Raw genomic sequence first — 24,112 nt, forward strand, 5'->3', positions numbered from 1 at the left:
CATGAAGAACATTTTCGTGGCAAAGATTTGTCCTTTATTTGCAGTCAGGGTCAATAACTGTTATGTCTGACAGCACGATGGTTTTGGTTAAAGGCATGCCTGTACGAATGTCTAGTACTGTGAGGGCTGCGCTCTGTATAAACATATCGCCTTGTATAGAAAAACACATTAATGGTTATTGTGTCATGACGTGCAATGTACAAAACAATGCTCTCGCCTACTTTTTTTACTCTTCATCTTTTCTAAGTTATTATCATTTTTCAATGAATGATTTTGTGAGGGTGAGACTATCGGTGCATTTCTTTGTTATTATTGGCTTATTTTCAGTGCTGAGTTATCTGCTTCAAACACTCTCGGATCATTCCTTTGACTTGCTTCTACGTCATCAAGGGAATAGGTGTCCGCTGTGTTTGCTGCCACCAATCGTCTCGAAATATTATTAGCGTGCAGTGGTAGTTGCGATGGATGATGGTGTTAACATTCATCTAAAACTAGACACTAATTTCAGGGTTATTAGCAACTTTAAACAAGTAAGGGATGTTACTAATGTTATTAGTTAACTTGTGGTTAATCTCTGTATTTGGGGATTGTCGTTGGCTTCGAGAAGGGGTTGTTGGCCTCGACATTTCGAGCAGTATACTCAGCTCGTCTTCAGGAGAGAATGTATGTTGTTTACTGTTGTAGTAAACATTCTGCCCCTATTGGAATTGTTTATTATTTTATTTTAAGATTGTAATACAATAAAGGAAGTGGTAACACATAATAGACTAACCAATTGCATTTTATATTTTTTTTAAATAGTTTTAAGTGCTACCACTTCCACTGTTAAATCTATCAGACTAATTCTGCTATTCTGTTAAATGTTTTATTTGATTTTTTGTAATACAAGTCTAACAACACAACAAGGGGTTTTATCTATTGGTTTACTGTAAATTAATGCAAGGGGATGCCTATCATTATTTACATGCGTTTATTTCTTCTTGTCAATAAGGGTAAAACAAGCTGACTGATCCCGAAGATTTTTGTTTGTTCATAAAGATCCCCGAAAGGTATTGGGCCAGAAAAAGAGACTCTGCGATTAAACATTGTTTTCTCTTCATTGTTGTCATGTCACATGGCGCAAATAGGCTGAAATAAATTTAGTTTGTTTTATTCATAACATAAATGTAAAAAATATGAAGTGATTTTGAACCAGTTTTGTCTTTATGTGAAGTACGATGCAATGTTGCTTTACTGTGGCTTCCATTTTGCCTATGCATTATTAGTGCATGATTATTTGTGAAGTACCAATTCGTATACTTTTTACTAAGTCGTAACTTACTGCGTATTTATTGATTAATAATTATTATTATTATTTATTTAAGGTTAATAATAAATGCAAATAAAATAATTTAAAAAAAAACTTAAAAAGAACACACGATCCTCCTGATGGTTTTATTTGAGTTTATAGCTCCCATGCCCCAGTGACACATTCTAACATTGGTCTAATATAAGCCTAATGTCCTTTCCAAGCCACATACATTTATTTTAAATTGATATTACCAAAACAAACTTTTTAGTTCATTTATCTGTTCTCAAATTTCTTGTATTATGATGGCTTTTAAGTGAAAATTAATACATTTGATTAAAACCCGGTTCGCCGAATGGGAATGCGAGGCGAGTTTTGGTGACGCACAATCGGTAAGCGCTCCATTTCCCTTTCAATGAAATTCGCATCCCACGAAGCATTCGCAGGAAGTATGAACTGTAACTTAATTGATTCAAACTAATAATAGCTAAAACTATAGGTGGCGCTATTTGTGTTTTAAAACACTTCTACTCTTATCAGACACTTGCGCGAAAGACTGTCTAATAGTGCGGCTAAATAGTATTGAGACCTATCGTGTATCGGTTTTTATAGTTGTCGATCAAGGCGTTTACGGGTAAACGAATTCCGACACGTTGTTGGTTTAGCGAGGGGTTGACGAATAGGCCTACGTTAAACTGTCTAAGGACAGTATTATTCACCAACTAATTTGTTTTATCGGTGGGGGGGGGGGGGGGCACTCTTAGATTAGTGCAGACAACGAGCAGTATTGCCAACACAACTTACTTACCAAAATGGCGATTATGCCGTATAGAGATGGTCGCAGTTGTCCATCTTGCGCCTTGCGGTGCCTGGCTATACGAGAGGTGTAGACGTTAGGCCCAACATCTTTAACAACAGTCAGCACAGAGCCATCAGCTCATGAATGACAGTCGGTTCCGTCCAGTTTAAACAACGGCCAATCTATGGATTCGTTCCACTCGGTAGAGAGGGAAGAATTGTCGCTGTGGACGGCGGAGCTGACGGTGTGGCAGGAGTCTCACATTATGTCCCCGGAGTTTCATGGTCCCCCGTCCGCCATCAAGCTAGAAGTCTCTAGGTAAAGGTATATGTACCAGCCCATAATTTGGCACATCGATGTAGTTTTTGTTTTCGATTAGCACCTTGAGTTCTTGCTGCATCGGCTGATTGGTCATCAGTCAGTCACCAGCCTTCTAGTTTAGCCTTCAAGGCTGTATAAAGAAGGAGCAACCCATGCTGAAGACTGAAGACTGAATAAAAGAAATATCGTTTGGTAGAGCGCCCATTTTGAATCAACTTCCTTCCACCACAGTGGTAGTACCACAGATTATAGAGCAAGATGGGGAACTGCAGCTTTATCTATTGTTTAACGTGAAATACGCATGGGCGCCATTTCAGCAAGTGAATGTTTTGTTTCCCATTGATAGGAATGGTCATTGTCTGCACTGAACTGGGCCCAATTTCATGGCTCTGCTTACCGTAAGCAGAGCCATGAAATTGGTCCTTGCACTGATCTATTGTTGTATCAAAAGTGTTACTGGCCGAAATGGCGTCCAGTGGAATTTCACATTTCAGCCAGAGTTTTGCACGGCGCTCTATATCTTTGGTAGTACACAATTCTTAAAACGTACGCCTGAACATGCAGACAATGACTGGGCTGGCCAACCTTTTGAAAGGCAGTGACCTAAAACATTCCAAAACAGAAAGCTTTATAATGGGGAGGCATTTGTCTATCAAGAATGATTATAGAACTAGGCACGTAACAACTGCAGCCAGAAATTATTGTCGTATCTATCTCATAGGGAAATGTAAACAAAATAAGGTAAAACATACCTGTTTATATTTCTATACCCTCTGAACCCATCGTTTTCTAAAAACACCGTTTCCTAAAAATGTTGTTTGATTCCTCGACACCCTTGGATTTATATTCGAAAGAAACGAATAAATGGAACTTGTCCCTTAACGGTCTCCGCACACTTATATAATTTTGACTGTCTAACAATAATCAGTGGACACTATTGGTAATTACTCAAAATAATTATCAGAAAAAACCTCAATTGGTAACGAGTAATGGGGACAGATTGATAGTACAAAAAAATTGTGAGAAACGGCTCCCTCTGAAGTGACGACGTAGTTCTTGAGAAAGAAGTAATTTTCCACGAATTTGATTTCAAGACCTCAAGTTTAGAATTTGAGGTCTTGAAATTATGCATGAACGCACACAATTACTTCGTGTGACAAGGGTGTTTTGTTTTCGTCCATAAAATCGCCACTCCGATGACCAATCGAGCTCAATTTTTCACAGGTAAGTTGTTTTATATAAATATGTTGAGATGCACCAAGTGAGAAAAAAAGTCTTTGACAATTACCAATGGTGTCCAGTGTCTTTAGAAAGATGAAACAGAACGTTTTATTACAATGGCATGTAACCTCATGGCCGCCTGCAGCCGACGTGGAAGGAGAGTCCCCAGGGAGATTCTGGTCTTCCCTCCCCGTACGCAATGTTTTGTTCACATAATTACCATCCTTAATATTATTCAGATATTTGTTTAAAGTAATCTCTATTTATTTATTTTTTCGATTTAAGAATAACAACAATTCCTAATGAAAAGCACAACGACAGTGGAAATTTTTGTGTTTAACGGAAAAAGATTGCCACCACCGTACGGTGAACATTTGGGTACATTCGATTAGCTTCCATGGGTCGACCCCGATGTGGCGCATTTTATTTTTTTCCAGGACGAACGTGGGCACACAATTACCCCACGTTCGTCCTCGAACCTGGAAAAACCCCCAGACACATCATCACGTGAGCCTTCCCGTGGTGACGTCACTGTACACCTCGGGCCAGCCCCAAGAGCCCCGCTTGTAGATAGGGTCACTTGGGGCTGACCCGAGGTGCACTGACGTCACGAAAAGAGGCTCACGTGATTTTTCACAAACAAAACAGATCTTCCCATGACGAATTTTTGCACCAGTCAATTCGGAGTACAAAAATGTACCATCTATTTCAAATGTGACGTAATCGACCGTTTTTTTTTTTTTTTTTACAACAATTCACAACTTCCATAAAGACTGTTGCAGACGGCTCAAGGGCGTTGGTCTCGCGAATGCTCGCCTCAAACAAAATCCACCCTAACCGGCTCGGTAACAACCCGGGGCGAGCCGGTAGGGGAGACTTTGCAGGGGGCGACTTACGGTTGGGGGTCTCGTCACTATAGCCCGTTTAACACCAGCTTTCTAAACCATGGTCGTTGGGAGCGAAATCACATTCCCGTTAAAAACTATACACATTGTGAAAATTGGAGTCAGGTCACTCCTGGACCCGGACCAAACTTTAAACAAAGTCTGAATTTTGTTCAACTGATCATCAAAGTTAAGATAAAACTGAACATTTCATGTAGGAGTAATAAATACACACCCAGAAATCGAACTGGGGCACGGTGGGTGATTGGTCCAACCTCCCCTCGACAGAACTCAGTGAACCAAGTTTCATTACCTCGGATTCATGACGCTAGCAAGAATTTCATTGGTTTTCATTAGACATCTAAATAAAGAGCCGACGTAATCTACGTATTCAGTCCATTTAAAAAGTTAATTCGGTGCGATTTGGAGAACTCGTTCCGCCAACTCTTACTAGATTCAAATTTTAAAGACAAAGTTCAAAATTCAACATTTTGATAATAATGTTTTTACTGCACTTAGAGCTGAATCCATAATGGCAAATTCGAAAAGTGATAAACACTACATCAGTTATTACGTAAGAATTGTCATCTTAACGGTGTAAGTTTGTTTCCGCCGTTGAGGTATGATTGTCACTCATAGAAGAAGCAGTTATCTTCATTCTTGATATCAGTGACGTCATCAGCATCAAGAAGGGTCGCATTGTTGAGCTGACACATCTTGGAGTCACCAGCTTGTCTCCAGAGATTGAAGGAGCGGCAAAGAGGCTCTGCCCAGCACGCCAGACCACACCCAATGGACTCCTTGACCGGGTAGCTCTTGATCAGATGGTTGAACAGACAGCTTTGTGGTACGAGGCTGAATTTCATAGCAGCCCGGCCGCAGGGAACTGCCATTTCACAGGCAGCATATCTGCTGACGCCGCATTGTGTGATTCTCCATTTACCATCATTATCAGTCTTGTCGGATATCCGAACGCATCCGTCTTGCGAATCAGGTTGACCCGTCTCCCAATTCTCGTAAGCAGGATCGCCGTCCACTCCAATGCATGTGAGGTTCCCACTAGTCATCTCGCATCCGATCCACAGTTTCATACGCTTAGCCTCGATGTCTAACATTCCCAAATGTATGCTAAATTTCTGCCAAACAAAATCATGTTCTATTTTTGAGTTTGGGACGACCAGGTTTGCTCCGAGTCGTCCACATGTTTCCTCAGCTTGATTCCAATACATGGAATGTGGCATAAAAATGTAGCAGGAGTCCTGCCAAGCCAACCAGCCGGGAGGGCACACAGCTTGGAGTGACCCAACAAAGAAGAACAGAAGAAACATGTTCTCAAGAATCAGAAATGACAACATCTTGTCGTAGTATATCAACGTGTTAGCTCGGAATAGAATAAAGCTCGGAATAGAATAATGCTGACGATCTTTACTCTCAAAAGAAAACAAACAAATACACGCAATGTTCTTATATAGTGCCCACTTGTTAGGCTTTTCACATTCAGCTCTTGAAACTATTAATTTTTTACCGTACAACCATTAAACAAGCCATAATGTTTTATTGAATGACAAACAATGCTACCACCCACTTTGGTGGCTCACGTTCTCTATTCCATGACGGCATACTAAATAATTCAGGTTCTCAGTCAAAACATTGCGAGGATAATGGCATCGGTTTCCACGGTAGCAGTCTGCTGACAGACAAAAGGAAAACACAAAGTTCGATTTTTTGGGGGGCATAACCAAGGATTACCTCATTGATAACGTCATGTGAATTGGGCCATTACACGTGTCGCACAAATTAATTCGCCTACTTAAGAAATTACGATTTGTAACAACTTTTTTGAAATTAGAACATTATTAGACTCTTGTTTATGAAAAATATTAAACTCAATTGATTTCCATCTCAAATTTAGCTTTTAGTTTAAACTTTTATTTGTATTGTTAAAAAAAAGGGATTAGGCTACATGTTTTCCCGATGATTGGTAGGTTGATTCTGTTCTACGTATTTTCAAATCAAAAAGAGTATAACATATTGTAAAATAAGTGGGAATGGTTTTGGGACACACAAAACAAGCTACTTACGACTACCGGTCTACTATCCGTTGTGTTTTTGGTATCGACATATCGTCTACCATCACCAAACAATGGGTAAGCGAATCTAGTGTCATAACGGAGGGAGGGGGTGGGGCGGGGCTGACTCAGATCCCCTGCCCTTCCTTTATGTACTGAATATTTTAGTGGTATACACTTTTGGAATTAGTCAAATGAAACGTTGGCAAAGGACGCAGCGTTGCTTTCAAATATTTAACATTAAGTGCATCGGTAATAATACATTTCATATGTTTTTGGTATCGACATATCGTCTACCATCACCAAACAATGGGTAAGCGAATCTAGTGTCATAACGGAGGGAGGGGGTGGGGGCGGGGCTGACTCAGATCCCCTGCCCTTCCTTTATGGACTGAATATTTTAGTGGTATACACTTTTGGAACTAGTCAAATGAAACGTTGGCAAAGGACGCAGCGTTGCTTTCAAATATTTAACATTAAGTGCATCGGTAATAATACATTTCATATTTTGGAAAGATGGATGTTCCGTTCCAGCAGAGGGATTGGACTCTTCACTTTCTTAATCGAGATTATTGCTTTTTTTTTATAACCATTACTTACAAAATGAAATAATCGGAATATACAAAAGAAGAAAATATCAAACAGTAAAATAGGCAAACCACTTAAAGGCACCTGGAAATAGGATTTTTTTCTTCTTTTAAACATAAGAGTATATGTTTATTAACAATAAAACAATTTTTTGAGTAATTGTTTGTCACGATTTATATGTTACAAAAATTAATTAAGAGCTTGGGGGTTGACTCCGCCTACCCCTTTTGTGACGTAGGAAAAGGAAGACTTCGCCTCGACCAAACATAGACCCCCCTCGATGCGTAGATAAACACGCGTGCAAAAGTACATGTAATTCTAAGACGTGAGTTTGTACGCTGCGAAAAAGGTATTTTTTTCTGGCATTTTTCCGGCAATGCCGACCAGGTGTATTGCTGCTGGATGCAGCAAAACAACTAAAGATGGGGTCAGTCTTCATCTGTTTCCTGCAGATCCCAAGTATAGGCGGTTGTGGGCTGCGAAAGTCAGATTAACTAGAGCAAAGTGGTCCGGTCCGACGTCTTTTTCAGCGCTATGCAGCGAACACTTCGAGCCGTCGTGCTTCGAATCCGGGATACACCACTCATTTGACATGACGAGAAGAGCCATTCTTAAACACGACGCCGTCCCAACAATTTGTCCAGCTAGTGGGAAGTCGAAGAAGGTATCTGAAAGACGTGACGAACCCAGAGGAGCATTTGCTAAACGTGAAAAAATTCGGGTAAGTTTGAACTTTGAGGGTATGTTTTTAGCTTTTGCCAAGTGATACGATTTTTTGTTGGTACCGCATGCGATTCACCGTGCGTGCAGGTCCTATGTGACCGTCCGCACATTATACAGCAGCCATAGTGCGTGCGTGCAGTCTGCTCCGTGGCCGTATTTCTATAATAATACGTAGGCAGACCCACATCTTACAACCCATTTGGTCACTAAAAAGTCGCATAGTTAAATAAAAATAGCAGCAATAGCTTTTGTAAAAACCACTAGGCGTTCAACATGTTCAAGTTTCAATGTACGAATGTGTGTAAAATCGTGATTAAATTTGTTTTGATGTGCCATGTTCCCAGACGTAATGTACGGGGGCCTGACTACAAATTTTCTCTTCAAATATCGCGACTTGAATTACGTCACGAACAGCGCCCTCTCGGGTCGGGGCCTACTCGTAAATTTGTAAATACAATCAAAACTAGTATTTTTACACCTTAGTTAACTTTTTATTCACATTCCTCTCATAAAAACACATATTTTAGTGACAAAAGCTTTATTTAAAAACAAAACCACTTCCAGGTGACTTTAAAGGCAGTGGACACTATTGGTAATTACTCAAAATAATTATTCGCATAAAATCCTACTTGGTGACAAGTAATGGGGAGCTGTTGGTAGTATACAACATTGTGAGAAACGGCTCCCTCTGAAGTAACGTAGTTTTCGAGAAAGTATTAACTTTCCACGAATTTGATTTCGAGACCTCAGATTTAGAACTTGAAGTCTCGCATCTGAAAGCACATAACTTCGTGTGACAAAGGTTTTTTTTTTTTACATTCATATCTCGCAACTTCGACGAACACTTGAGCTATAATTTTCACAGGTTTGTTATTTTATGCATATGTTAAGATACACCAAGTGAGACGACTGGCCTTTGACAATTACCAATAGTGTCCACTGCCTTTAAAGCAAAATACAAAAGACAAACAGGGAGGTCGACACTTAAAGACAATAAACTAAACAATAACAAATAAAAACATACACTTATATTAAAACAGTTTTGATGAGGAGAGGGTCTATTTGAGCTCAATTGGTCGTCGAAGTTGCGAAATAAAAATGAAAGAAGTAGTGTGCTTTCAGATGCTTGATTTCAGTACCTCAAAATCTTATTTTGAGGTATCTAAATCAAATTTGTGGTAAATTACTTCTTTCTCGAAAACTGCGTTACTCTAGAGAGAGCCGTTTTCTCACAATGTTTTATACCAGCAACCTCTCCTCACTCGTTACCAAGTAAGGTTTTATGCTAGTTTATTTTGAGTAATTACCAATGATGTCCACTGCCTTTAACGCTTAGGCTATATGCAGATTTACCTGCTTTTAGTTATAATGGAAATTTGCTATAATTTTTCAATTTAAACCGTGAAGCTGCAGCGCTTAGGTATTGGCCCCATTGGAACATGTTACGTCGGCAACAAACGCCCCGGAGAAAAGTTAAAGAGGAAGGGAAACTATCAAAGGGTTTGGTTTAATAATTACTTTTTTGGAGTGAAAATTAGAGCATGACGTCATTGCACGTTAACAAGGTTCTTAAACTTCGGCTTTGGCTAAAAATACATACTGCTCCAAAATGCATAGCGTATGACGCGCGTGAGGCCCAAGCCGAGGTTTGAGTATGAAGAAGTTTGTTTTCCCTCCATGGTTTAAGAAAGGCCCCTGGTGGGATCCAGGGATAAAATAAGTACATCACACCATGGAGGAAAATAACAAATTTCCTCCATGATCACACCATGGATTCTCACTGCGTGTGTGCCGACACTCTGCGTTGTACGCGTAGATGATGAACAAGGCGTCCGGACGCGCAACGAACATCGTTCTCAGCCAACACACTGACTACTGTTTTCGTAATTGTATTCCTTTGCATTTTGCAACACACTAAAAAATGGAGAATTAACGTACAGTGCTGTCCCACATTGTAAGTGTTGATCAAACCAACAAGGAACAAACGACAAAGCAGCCTTATTGCAGATCAATCAAATGAATTCGAGAAAATGGAAATCGTCTGCTAAATTTTGGGAAGTTCAATCGAAAAATGTTGGTGACAAAGACTGCCGCTCCTCGTTCTGCCCGTGATCGTTTGGTTGACATGACAGAGCCGCCGTTAGGGACAAGTGAAGATGGTACGGATCAATCGCTACTTCATGGAGGTGCGGCGGGGCGTGTGGTTACTACCTCTGGTCCAAAAAAGGTCACGCGGGTAAGACATTCAATTCGAAGACGTTTATTCCATACTCTTTTTGGAAAAAAATTCAGTGTGAGATTTCAGCAAGGTCATACAAAGGTTACAATATCAAAAGCGCATAAAAGTATTCAAAATAAATATAATTGTTAAAGCAAATATTAAACAAATAAATAACAACAGAGGAGCGAGAACATGAGGCTGTTAGAGTAAGCCTAGTTTTTTTTATAGACAGACAAACAAACAAACAAACAAACAAACAAACAGTGAATCACGGAACAAGGACAAGCAGAGGAGACGCTCGATGACATTACAAAATGCTGACGACAAAAAAAACCGAAGCAATAAAGTACCAGGGTACATGTAGACGACAAAAGTAAACATAAGTAGTGAGGAGAAAACATCTATGTTACTTAGTGAGAGAGAACTTATTTTCCATTCGAAGCTAAAGTAAGCCCCACTTTGTAAAAGTAATCAAGTTCACTTACCGTGGTAAGGGCCCGATTCGTGGTGAAAACACAACCGAAGAACACTACGGCTCGACTGACTGGACATCAGGAAATAAACTCTAAGAGTCTTCCCCACTAGAAATCACAACCCACTCACCCTTAGAATCCCTTCCTCTAGAACCAACGCCTTTCATAAATCTTACTTTCCCAATACGGCTAAAGACTGGAATTCACTCCCCTACTACCAGCATCACTAGCCCCACTAAGTTTCGGCGTACACTCATAATATGTACTCAAAAAACTGATTAGGAGTTCCTCGCCTCCTGACCTGGGCCCCATTTCATAGAGCTGCTTAGCACAACAATTTGCTTAGCATGAAATTTCTTCCTTGATAAAAAAAGGATTACCAACCAAATTTGTTGCATATTGCTTGTTAGGTACTCAGCTGTTGTTTGCTTATCCTGAAAATCACGCAAACATTTGGTTGGTAACCCTGTTGTTATCAAGGCAAAAGACTTCATGCTAAGCAAATTTTTGTGCTTAGCAGCTCTATGAAATTGGGCCCTGACCTCATTGAGTGTTGTTCCTAGTAAGGAGCCGATTAATCATCATATCAAGATAAAGACTACTGGATTGCTCCCGAGTCAAGCAGCAAAAGCGCAAACTTGATAGCCTCAAGACCGAGTTTGATGTATTTTTCTTTTTTCTTATTTTTTCTCTACAGGGTTTGCCTAGCTCTATCCAGAAGCCAAATGACCTGCAATGCATTACATCCAATGTGGCCAGTGGTCATCATGTGACCACCGAGACGTTAGATCTACGCCTCGGTGGTGTCCATCGTCAGCAGGAAAGTAGGCCTGTATGTAACATGAACGCGACGTTGTTACCAGTGATAGATGATTGCGGCTACACTGAAGGTGATCAGCCTCCAGAGGGCGTGAGAGGGCATAACTGTCCTTTACCGCTTCATCATACTCTGCCCCGATCTAAGAAAACTACAAAGGTAACACGATTACACTGGATGGAGCTCTAGTTAGCCTTTTCCAACCGGACACTTTCGATAATTATTGTCAAATACAAGGGTCAAATACCAGTCGATGTTTTGAAACATTAGGGTTTGACTAACCACACATAATTATACCACCGAGATATACGACCCTAAGTTGACCAACCGTAGTAACTCAAATGATTTGTTAGCAAACAAACTTCTGTATCTGTATGGTACTGCACACAAACTCCACTATCGGGATATCAATGGTGGTAACTTACTTGGTATCGAGCAATTCAGATCCCTCCTGCTGATAGTATAATACATTGTGAGAATCGGCTCCCTCTGCAGTAATGTAGTTTTTGAGAAAGAGGTAATTTCTCACCCAATTATTATAAAGAGCAGACTTGAAGTTTTTAGAGGCATCTGAAAGCACACAAATTAAAATATGTGCAACAAGCAAGGTTTTTTTTCCATTCATTATTCTCCTGCAACTTTGATGGCCAATTGAGCAAAACAAAATCACAGATTTGTTATACATGCATTACACATTGGGACACACAAACATTGGTCTTTTGTGTCCAGTACAATTTTTCTTGGAAAAAGATATTCTTATGAATAAGGCCCATTAGGACCAAAGCAATGTACGAGTTTATGTTTTCGGCACGATAGAGCTACACCTACCCCAGCAAAAACAAAAACCATCACTCGATCATAAAATTCAGTTCAATTTTAATTGTCTGTATAAAGTTCAACGTAAGTAGTCGGCTTCCAGAGCTGCACCACTCTCCATTATGTCCCAACAAGGGAGGATCTGCCGTTCAGATTGACTTCCTATTGACGGTAGAGGGCCAGGATTTACGACTTCCTCCTCCGCGTACAAAGACTGGGCCCAGAAGGTTTACCGAGGTTGGTTTTTGGACTGATTTTTCTCTCTTTACTGTAGTTGACACTATTGGCAATTACTCAAAATAATTATGACCATAATACCTCTCTTGGTGACGAGTAATGGGGAGAGGTTGATATTAAAAAACATTGTGAGAAACAGCTCCCTCTGAAGTGCCATAGTTAAAGAGAAAGACGTAATTTTCCACGAATTTGATTTTCGAGACCTCAGATTCAGAATTTGAGGTCTCGAAATCAAGCATCTGAAAGGACACAACTTCGTGTGACCATGGTGCGATAAGGGTGTTTTTTCGTTGCATTTCCTTCATTTTTGTTAAACCTCATATTTTTGACTTTACCTTATTACGGCGAACAGCGTGAGTTCACAAAGGTTAAGGAAACCCACCCAGTTTCATAGGAATATTGTGTGAGTCAGACATTCTATTTTATTTTAAAAACATATTTTCAACCATATTAATTCACAACTCAACTCAATTCATTTCAATTTTTGTTTATTTTAAGAAGTACGTAACCGAATAAAAAGTAAAAGACAAGTTATTTGGTCTACAATTAAATTACGTTAAAATAAATATATATTATTTTAAATACAATATCAAAAAGAGTAATTGGGTGAAGAAGACAAACAGGGATGGTGAAATCAGCATGAAACAAGATACAAAAATACTGATAGTCACAAAATTTAAAAGAGGGTAAAAACTATTTCTATAACCAAAATTTCAAAGGCAACGTGTCACACGATCATTTGCGGATTGTAGTTGTACAGTTAAATTATTCCAATTTTCAACTCCCTTGAGCACTATCAAATTAGCTATCTCAATTTTACCATGGGCAAAATTTGTCTAATGCGACCCTAACAATGGACAACAAAATGTCAACATAAAATAAATATCGAACATTTACTAAACGCGCTTGTAATGCCATCATGTATTGATAGCTGGTTGTTGGTTAAGACATGCTTCAGTGCTAGAATGACTTAGCGTCAACAAGTCTACTTCAACTAACTTGGACATAATTAAAATTGAGCCATGACACTTAAAGTGCTTACCTTTTAAAATGCCAAACATGTCACACAATAAATTCACATTAGCAATTTATTTCTTCAAACACAAGCAGTGATGAGCGTTCCCCCTGCATGCGTTTGTTCAGAGTGGTCGCACCAGTTCAAATGACTTAACCACACTCATTTTGTGTGTATTTTTCAGCAAACACTTATTATTTTTCTTTTCAGTGTGTACCTTTTTAGTTTTGCTGACCCTTTCAGCTTCCATGTAAGATTGTTATGTGTGGATGATCCAACTACACTGGTTCTCTTACGTCTGTATTATAGTTCACGCAATGTACCCCATGCACAAACACTAGACTCTATAAAATGCGTCTGAACCAACATTATTTTTCGCCTCCAACCACCGGTTCTTTATTCAGAACCAACACTACTCAGCTCAAAAGAGATGTTCACATTGTGTTACCGCAAATCTCATTTAGCTGTACATCCAAATGCAAAGTTACAAATCCTACTTCATTACATCTCGTTGCTAACTCAATTCTGACCTACAAATCAACACATTGATAAAGTGACCGACCGATCTATGACCCTAATACCTTCGACTCATTATTCACAGAAAACCAATAATCGACTGAATATCGAGAGGGATACCATGGACTTTGGTCTTCTTCAAGATGGCGATGACATCACGACTCTAGAGAAGAGTTTGAAGACAATGCTTCTGTGTCAGTCGATGGGGATATGTATTGAGGTAAGAGGGACTTCAAACACATTCGGATTTAGACGTATTGACAACTCGTTAAAGTCACTTGACACCTTTGGTAATTGTCAAAGACCAGTCTTTTCACTTGGTGTATCTCAACATATACATACAATAACAAACCTGTGAAAATTTGAGCTCGATTGGTCGTTGGAGTTGCGAGATAGCTACGAAAGAAAAATCACCCTTGTCACACGAAGTTGTGTGCTATCAGATGCTTGATTTCGAGACCTCAAACTCTAAACTTGAGGTCTCGAAATCACATTCGTGGAAAATTATACTTCTTTCTCGAAAACTACGTCACTTCAGAAGGAGCCGTTTCTCACAATGTTTTATATTGTAATAACTGACACACAGATCCTTGTCATTTGATTGGTGGAACTTACTTCACGTGACATTCACTATTACTCCCATCCGCACCGGCGATCAAAAAGACCTATTCGCCCATGGGGAATAGCATTTCCCATTCAACAGTTAGAATCATCCTTGTTCCCAATGTTTTTGAGCAGTACAGCGCCGCTGCTAAAACAAAGGAGCACCTGTGCAAAAGGTTGTGATCCGATTTGTGCATTGTTGTCGCTACGCGGCGCTATATGATTTTTGGTTGTCAGTAATTTGTGTGATTTTTCATAATGTTATACTTTTAAAATACATCAAATGACAATATCTATATGTCAATGATATAATACAATTATTGCGTGGCTTTAATTCGTGGAATGGAAGGAATATTACTCGTTACCAGGTAATGTTTTATGCTGATAATTATTTTGAGTAGTTACCTATAGTGTCCACTGCCTTTAAATGTTTGTCCGGTTATTAAAAAATATAGTGTTCCGATTCTCACGACACTTGCAATGTTCACGCGAGACTGAAGCCCCCCCCCCCAGACTACGAAACGATGGCCCTTCTCAAAACCACGGCTTCGGCTTTGAAATCGGCTTCAGGCTCCGTCCTCTTGTCTGAGGCCCCGAGCACGTACGCAAAGCACGCGCAAAAACAAATAAACAACCGCGTTTACCAAAGCTAGCCTGAGCCGAATATGGAGCTGAAACCGTAGATTCGAAAAGGGCTGCCAGCAGGAACCTCGCGCGAGAGCAGTGATCTCGTGAGAGCATGTCTTCGAAAGCGGGGTGCTAGAAAGTATTATGCTATCATGATATTAACAACTTTTCCACAAGTCTAACTCAGACTAGGAGTTGACCATTAATAAGGCAGGGGTGTAGTCTCACTACCTTGTGAACTGACAAAGATGTGTAGTGATCTCGGGAGTGGTGGTTGAATATTTTCACTTTGAAAGCTCTTCGATTATATGAAGTTCACAGTGAGAAGTATTTCATAAGTTAGACTGCTCAACAGCTTTTTGGCATATAGTTATAGCAACTCACTTCCGTAATAAATAAATAACTCATTGATTGCTCATCATGGAGGGAATCTCTACAAAATGGCCGCTAATATACTTAGTGAACTTTACGTTTTGACGACTTTCACGACCAGTAATGGCGACATCTGCTGTGTGATGAATTACGGGTTGTATGTGCGCATTACGGAAATCCTCCATCAAAAACAATGACAAAGAGATAACAGGTGTAAGTTGCTATACGAAAAGGAGTACACGTATTTGTAGCCTCTTTCTTTAATGGGGTATTCCCGTAATGGTGTCTTTGTCGAAAGACAAAAATAATCGGCGGTCGCAAAGAGGAGACTAGTTTCCACAACCAGCGTTTTGACACCTATTCAGCCAAAACCAGTGTTTAGGTTGGTGAAGGGTCATACAACCTTCTTGATTTGAGAAAGTCTAGCCGCACTTCTCTTCCAAATTCTGACAAGACGGTCGTCCACCTTATTGTGCTGATGGTCTGAGATCACTGCCTGACCCTTTGTAAGGGCGCCATCTATCGATCCATCACTTCTCAAGTTCACATACTGGACGTACCCTCGCACGAATTTGGGTACAACTCCAACTCTCTTCATGACCAGGCCTGTGTAGACGTCATCCCACGGTAGGAACCGGACGTGCACGGACTCTCGAAAGACCCTAGCCGCAACGTCTGCGGACATTACGTAGCACGCACCGGTGAAGAACGGCGCGTACGTAGGCTCCGGGTACAGGTCCAGCGACGTGTGCCACTTCTTGTGCTGGTCATTCGGGTTCCGGACCGGCACCACCTTGGAGCGGAGGTTTCCCTCGGCGTAACCCTTCCTCGGTTTGCCGACCAGTCGACGGACCATGTTGTGCACGCTGATAAGCATGTCGGCATCAACGCTGGCAACGTATTCCGCATCGGGACAGAATTGGGCTGCCCACTTGAAACCCATCAGGGTTTTGAACGTCAAATTGGCGTACGCTTCAACGAAGTTCTCTCGTACAATGTCACGTCGCTTCGTGTTCTCTTCGGCCACCAATCTATCTTTGGTGGCATTACCACTCTCGCCCACCAGGAACATCGTTAACGTTCTTCTGCCGTCGACCTCCTTCACCCCACCCCATGTTTGACGTATCAGTGAACGGTCAAACGTATCGCCTGGACTACACTTGACAAGTAACAAAAGAAATACCCTCTTGTCTGTCTTATTGTCGAGACAGGCATCTTCGTTGGACAGAGTGAAGTTGAACGGGTGTGGGTTTAGCACCTCGTCAGAGAACAGAGGTGGTTTAGTAGCTTTCTCGGGGAGCCCAGAAGCTTTGGTTGTTACTTTTAAGGTTCCATTAGGTGAGGCAGACCGTTGAGCTTCTCTCTCACTGGGAGAATCCCGAGCGCTTGTTGCGTTTGTTGGTGTCGATGCCGTCACAAAGGGGTGGTGGTGGTGAACGGTCGGGTTGGACCGGGTCAAAAGAGTCCAATGTTTTCTTTTATCAAGGTTCTGATGCGGAAGCATCTTGAGGTATTCCGTGATGACCGTTTCGCTGCTTAGTGGTGTTATGAAGTCTGCGGAGAAATACAGGACGGTGAGAGAGATCACCACGAGGCACCACAGACTGGCAACTTTCAAAACCCTGCGTTTCGTTAAGTACCTCATAGTTCTGAGTGTCTGCAAAAGATTTACAGATGATTTCACAGATTCAAATGCTTGCAGTGAGCCCACGTTCGGTTATCAGACTGCCCAATCTGTGGAAAAAAAAACAAATGTGAATAATAATAATAATGATGGGTAGGCCCTCTGTATATTTGTGCAAATTTCCTTGTTAACAGTTTCGGCAAATAATGCTCATACACGATAAACAAAGACCAACCATAATTGCTAAGAACCCATGCTTCAACAAAAGTGTCCTCTTGTAGTACGGAAGTACCCCTACCCTAAACTCCTTGGAAGACTTCTTAAAGATGCTATGTCAGATTTTTGGCCCCAAACATTAAAAAATAGAATTTTTTGAGTGAATGGTATTTAAAAGAGTATCACCCCACTATAACGAAAAAAAGTTTAACTTCTACTTTTAATGGTCATGAACCATGACAAAAATTTAAAACGTTTCTTATAAAACACATAAGAATTGGTCACGTGATATATTGTCGGGATCCCGACAAAAACTAATTTTGAGCACTTTATTTCACTGCTACTAATAATTGGCGGACTTTTTCGAGCTATGGCTCAAATGAAAGCTTGTAACCTTCTCGACCCCCATCAGAATACCTATTGAATTTTAAATCAAAATTGTTGGGTCAAATCGGCCAAAAATCTGACATAGCATCTTCAAGATTCCAAACACCTAAACGAAGACAGCAGAGTGTGTGGTATTGGGGTGCACATTATCATCCCCTATACCGAGAACCGAGTAATGTGCTTAGTCTTGATTCGCAACGTTTGTTAAACTGGTCGCCGAAATCGCAAAAACACGCATTACTGTCCGCAGCACGATTAACTAGTGACGAAATATCTGTACCAAACAAACATCTCGTTCTGTTTCGATCCAAATTAATGTAGACTTGCCCAGTCCTTCCAAGTCAGCCTCCAAAACACTCCATGATGGCCCTCTATACGCCTCTCTTAATATTTATGCATGAGGTACGTCACAATGCTAACTCAAAACGAGGCGATGGGCGCAGCCACTGCAAGTGATGGGGGAAGTGCGCCCATAGCCTCGTTTTGGGTAAGAATTATGACGTCATGCATAAGTATTAAGAGAGGCGTGCAACAAAACAGGGTCGCCAATCAACATGATAGTATAGGCCTATTATAGACTGTTCACTTAAAGGGAAGGTACACGTTTGGTAATTACTAAAAACAAATATTAACTTAAAAACTGACTTGGTAACAAGCATTGGAGAGTTGTTGATAGTATAAAACATTGTGGGAAACGACTCCCTCTGATGAAGTAACGTAGTTTTTGAGAAAGAGGTAATTCCTCACTAAAATAATAAAAGACATCTAGCTAGAAGTCTTTAATTCCCATCTGAATTAAAGCACACAAATTCGTCCCACAAGGGTGTTTCCGCTGTTTTTTCTTTCACCATTTCCTCGCAACTTCGATGACCGATTGAGCCCAAATTTTAACAGGCTTGTTATTTTTGCTTATGATGTGATACACCAAGTGAGAACACTGGTCTATGACAATTACCAAACGTGTACAGTGCCTTTAAAGACTGGTCACGTAAAGAATGGTACTTGCTTTTCAGAACCATGTCATTGGATACCATTATTTCATTGGACGCAAGCTTTTTTCATCTGTGTTTTGGTTGGTCCGAGGTGACGTTTGGATGCAGCTGCACTTTCGGCCGTCTATATATTATATAATGAATGTGTGAAAGGTGCAGATGGGCGGGCTAGAGGCCTCTCTCTGGCGTAATTCACTAACCTCGATATGTGATGTCAGATGTTCATGCTTTATAGTTATGTATCTGCCTATTGACAACGCCCTCATAATCTGTTTGGCGTGGAAATCGCCGTACAGCTTGCTTTATACATGCAACCCAAACACAGATGTGTTATAATCAAGCACTGTATCCGCGAAACTTTCTCATTATTGACGTGAAGAAGGAAAAAACCACAAGCAAACTTTACTCGGGTTGGCTTCGAAACCTCGACATTTGCAAATTTCCCCCACCGTAGGTAAACACAGTAGCCTTTTTGAGGTAGGGTGGTGAACACGTGTATGGGTAGTGCTTGTTTTGGATGTAAACAGGTATACTACAACCAAACAGTTTGTCCACCACATCAAAAATGTTATGATGGCAGTCGGAATCTTAGTAACGATGTTAACATATTGTGCTATTGTGCATTGGGGAACAGTCATTGTTAATAACACAATTGACATAGTATTATACACATCTGTTCATTGTATTTTATATAACACCCAAGCAGATCCTTGCCATTTGATTGGAGGATTGTCCGTCACGTGATAGCAAATAAAAGTACCATTGCACGCTGAGTCACTCGCCGTGCTTTTTCGTTCCATCCGAAAAGTACCATTGCACGCTGGCACGCTGCCAGCGTGCAATGGTACTTTTCGGATGGAACGAAAAAGCTGAGTAAAAACATCACTGCGTGCGCGTGTCTTTGGTAACGCAGCAGGTGTTACTGCAAGAAGGCATAGTAAAATTACTAGCATTCGGCTTCTACAGTTGAAATTGTTTGTTTTGACAGTTGTTTCTTTCAATCAAAATGACAAAGTTCTACTTGGATGTTATATAAAACAAATAATGAATGTTTTTCATTCGTGCAATGGTGCGAATATGTTCATTCGTTGAAAGCTGGAATGTTCCATTCAACTCGGCTCCGCCTCGTTGAATAGAACATTCCATCTTTCAACTCATAAACATATTCGCACCATTGCACTCATAAACATTCATTATGTGTATACTATTCATCTACCTCCTTAATGTTATTTTTCATGGTCATGACAGTTCTGATAAAAAAAAATAAAAAAAGTCAACAACAAAACAGACAACTAACCGTTACGTTCGCGTGACTGTTATCATGGTCCATGCATGGTAAACCAATTTCCAGTGGGCATCGTTCGGCAATTGTTAAAGGCAGTGGACACTATTGGTAATTACTCAAAATAATTATTAGCATAAACCTTTCTTGGTGACAAGTAATGGGGAGAGGTTGGTGGTACAAAACATTGTGAGAAACAGCTCCCTCTGAAGTGCCATAGATTTGGAGAAAGAAGTCATGTGAACTGGGCCAATACACGTGTCGCACAAATTAATTCGCCTACTTATGATGAAATTACGATTGTAACAACTTTTTGAAATTAGAACATTATTAGACTCTTATTTATGAAAAATAGTAAACTCAAAAGTTGATTTTCATCTCAAATTTAGCTTTAAGTTGTGAAGGCTAGTCTTTGACAATATTACCGCTAGTGCCCACTCCCTTTAAATAGATAAGTAACTCGAATTTGCATAACATACACACATGAATAAATACAGCAACAAACAAAACAAAATGCCAACGACGAATTAAAATCAAGTGCAACAGGGACATATTAACATAAATAATATCTAGAAAAATAGTGTATTTTGTGCTCGTTTATAATGGGTTTACCTCAATTCACGTAATAGGCCTACTTATCAATTTCACCACTTCACAATCTTCCTGATGACACACATTGGTGATATATTGAAAATCAAACAATAATTAATAAAGCAAATTAGGAAGTTTATAAGCAAAATTGATAAAGATTGGGACAGATATTTTATGAATATTAGTTTTTTTTATGTGTTTTTTTTTAAACACTTTTGGTTATACTGGGTAGACACAACTCAGTATGAAAGCTGTTTCCATCAACAGTCTAGTCGTACCATTAAAAAACAAACAGTTTTAATACAATAGTACAACGAAATCACCGTGTTAATTATCAACCATTTTGTTCTTCTCACACTGTATAAAAGGCCCTTTTCGAAACAACGGCTTCGGCTTTGGATTCGGCTCAGGCTAGCCTGGCCCCGCCGGTTGTTCTGACAATATTGCGTATACGCGCTTAGGGCTCCAGACGTGTTTTATACTATCAAGCTCTTCCCATTACTCATAGTTAAAAAAGGTTTTATGCTAATAATTATTTTGAGTAATTACCAATAGTGTCCACTGCCTTTAAACGTAGAGTCATTATAAAGCAACAGACTGCATAAGCCTTTCGGTTGTTCTAGAATATTGCTGGTGAGGTGCGTGCATTCACACGGTATACAAATCAAACGATAGTCAATTTCAATTCAATTCAATTGAATTCAATCAACCTAATTATTTCCATATTGATGAAAAAAGAGAATAATAAACAAATTAAGTCCAACTATTTCAGCCAAGTCAAGGATATATCAAGAATATTATCAATGAAAGTGACAAATATTTATATATTATATACGTGACTTGACTAAGGCTCTTTAATGGTGGACAAGTATGACACTATCAGGTTCCAACCCAAACCAAACGTCAACTGCTTATTCCTACATCACAAAAGACTTACAGAACTGCAAGAATAAGAAAGAGCTAGTTAGGCCGAGTAAAAAAAGAAACATGTTTAGCGTCCGGGTTTCTCTAAAAAGGAAGTAGGAGGGGCTTTTTATTTTTTATTTCAAGATGGCCGCCATTCTTTTTAAAATGTCAAATATCCATTGTTTTTACTACATAAATGAAAAAATTTGGCCAAGACATTCAGACAAGAAATTCAGATTGATTTAACTGAGATCGTTAAAAATATATATATATATATATATAAAAAAGGCCATCTACCCTATTCATTATATATATATAAAAAAGGAGGCGGCCTGTAAAAAGGAAGCGGGCGGGGACGCTAAACATGTTTCTTTTTAAATTGGCCTTACATGCACCGGTACAGCCCAAAACACATTACTTTAAAGCCAGTGGACACTATTGGTAAATATCAAAGACCAGTTTCTCACTTGAGTTTGAAAATTTGAGCTTGATTGGTCGTCGGAAACGGAAACTTTTCCTCTAATTTACCTGATTGATATATCCCTTTTTGTAAAAATGAGTGAAAAAGTGGTGGCGCCATACGGAAAGTTATCCGGTATACCAGGTGTCCGACATCTACACTTCTTTTTCGTATTGCCACAGTTGCGACTAGTCGTCGTATGAGTGTGACAAAACGCTGACCAAAACGGAATTTGGTGTTGTATTTTTATAGACAACAACTTGAGAATGGAAATAGAAAATAATTCACTCCTAACATTAAAATGGTGTAATATTGCTTGATGATGGTTCGGTGTATATAGGAGAGCAAGCTTACCTCTTCATCGTCAGCAGTGATGCATATCTTTGAGATCCTCACAGAGCAAGAACTGCAAGGAAGACACTGGCTAATGCAGAGGGATCTGTTTGTTGTATGACAAGGAAGTTTTCTTCCAAGTTCTTTAAAAATATAATTTGAGCTTTTTCCAAAACGTGGTCACAATGTTTCGTGATCAGCTGCCAACACAATCACGCCAGAACCAACTATTATTCTTGGAAGTTGACTGCTTTTGTTCAAGCTTTTTTTCCCGAGCACGAACCAGTGTTTTTTAATGCGTGCAACAGATTCCAATGCACGGCGGATATCCTCTACTGTGATGGTAGTTGTTCTGGCAACACCAGTCTCTGAACCGCTGTACTGCTCTGGACAGTGCTAGCTGACTGTTTGAAGACCTTCAGTTCCACATGGACAGCGTTGTGATGTGGGCCCACCGTACAGATAAATACAATTACTGCCTCGACAATAGCGTAACACGCTCCACTTAACTTCAACATTGAAAACATTTTAGTCAAGTCTATGGATAGCAAACTCGCTTCAGCCAAAATGCCTAGCTTTTCCGGGTAGGCTTACTTTTGGGGTTGGGGTTGCGTTGATGAGTGGTGGCAGTTGGCCGGGGGGGGGGGGGGGTGCTACCCCTTCAATTCCCGGGAAGTCAGTCCAGCAAAAAGCAACCAATTGGAGAAAAGAAAAAAAAAGGAACCAAAAATTGTATTAGAAATTGTACACTTGTGGTTTTTATCTGTATTTAACTCAACCATGTAAACATTTTCGGACAAATTATTTTATTATTATTAATTTGTTTATTGTTCAAAACACTTGCAGCCAAAGGCTGAATTACGTGCAATTTACAAAGAAGAAAAATACAATTTTAAAACTCGGGCAGTCTGAGATAAAATTTTACAAGCAAGCACACTTAGACTAACCGTCCTTAAAGGCAGTGGACACTATAGGAGACTTTCTGGGACGATAGAGGGCAGCAGACTTACCGGGTAAATCCATTGTTCTCAGAATTATGCGCATGTTCAGAACTACGTAAACAATGGAAATTTACCCGGTATGTCTGCTGCCACCTAGCGTTGGAAAGTCTCCTATTGGTAATTACTCAAAATAATTATTGGCATAAAACCTCACTTAGTGACGAGTAATGGGGAGAGGTTGATGGTATAAAACATTGTGAGAAACGGCTCCCTCTGAAGTGCCATAGTTTTCGAGAAAGAACTTGTCTCGAAATCAACCATCTAAACTCACACAACTTTGTGTGACAGGGGTTATTTTTCTTTCATTATTATCTCGCAGCTTCGATGACCGATTGAGCTCAAATTTTCACAGGTTTGTTATTTTATGCACATGTTGAGATACACAAACTGTGAAGGCTAGTCTTTGACAATTAGCAATAGTGTTCACTGCCTTTAAAAGAAGATAATGAAAAAGTTATTATTTAAATTTGGGTGAACCTCCAAAAAATTGATCGGTTGAAACAATACGAGACATAAGATCCAATGGTGGACTGAGAGGACAATGTTGCACTATTTTCTATTTAGTAACCCAGTCATGTAAGGCAGAGGGCTTGTCCTAAATCTGGTAGTGCGACGCCTGTACGGTTTGAACTTAGGTTGATTTCCGAGTGACATTGATGATGTGTATTCAGAGTGTGGAAACCACTCAGAGAACTGCTGTGAGGAGCAAGCTTTTGTTGAGAAAACTCTG

The 24,112-nt window shown here is 39.9% G+C and overlaps 2 protein-coding genes across 3 annotated transcripts; both read right to left on the minus strand.

The window, feature by feature from the left end:
- Positions 1-4,231: 4,231 nt before the first annotated feature.
- LOC117307265 (C-type lectin domain family 4 member C-like) lies at positions 4,232-5,850 on the minus strand. The gene has a single exon (XM_033791973.1). It carries the CDS (start codon positions 5,839-5,841, stop codon positions 5,143-5,145), a length of 699 nt encoding a protein of 232 aa, XP_033647864.1. The 5' UTR covers positions 5,842-5,850; the 3' UTR covers positions 4,232-5,142.
- An 8,964-nt stretch (positions 5,851-14,814) lies between these two features.
- LOC117306946 (beta-1,3-galactosyltransferase 1-like) lies at positions 14,815-22,823 on the minus strand. Of its 2 annotated transcripts, none has more exons than XM_033791534.1 (2): positions 22,403-22,823; positions 14,815-17,324 (listed from the first exon to the last, which is right to left on the minus strand). In XM_033791534.1, exon 2 carries the CDS (start codon positions 17,233-17,235, stop codon positions 15,985-15,987), a length of 1,251 nt encoding a protein of 416 aa, XP_033647425.1. In that variant the 5' UTR covers positions 17,236-17,324; positions 22,403-22,823; the 3' UTR covers positions 14,815-15,984. The 2 variants fall into 2 exon arrangements, with proteins under 2 accessions (XP_033647425.1, XP_033647426.1); XM_033791535.1 differs by lacking the exon at positions 22,403-22,823 and adding an exon at positions 20,107-20,179.
- Positions 22,824-24,112: the final 1,289 nt, after the last annotated feature.

The sequence above is a fragment of the Asterias rubens genome, chromosome 2 (assembly GCF_902459465.1).
Source record: "Asterias rubens chromosome 2, eAstRub1.3, whole genome shotgun sequence".
Classification (NCBI taxonomy): Eukaryota; Metazoa; Echinodermata; class Asteroidea; order Forcipulatida; family Asteriidae; genus Asterias; species Asterias rubens.

Coding starts and splice junctions, on each gene's coding strand:
- LOC117306946 (XM_033791534.1), bottom strand. CDS start 17,235: ATGAGGTACTTAACGAAACGCAGGGTTTTGAAAGTTGCCAGTCTGTGG.
- LOC117307265 (XM_033791973.1), bottom strand. CDS start 5,841: ATGTTTCTTCTGTTCTTCTTTGTTGGGTCACTCCAAGCTGTGTGCCCT.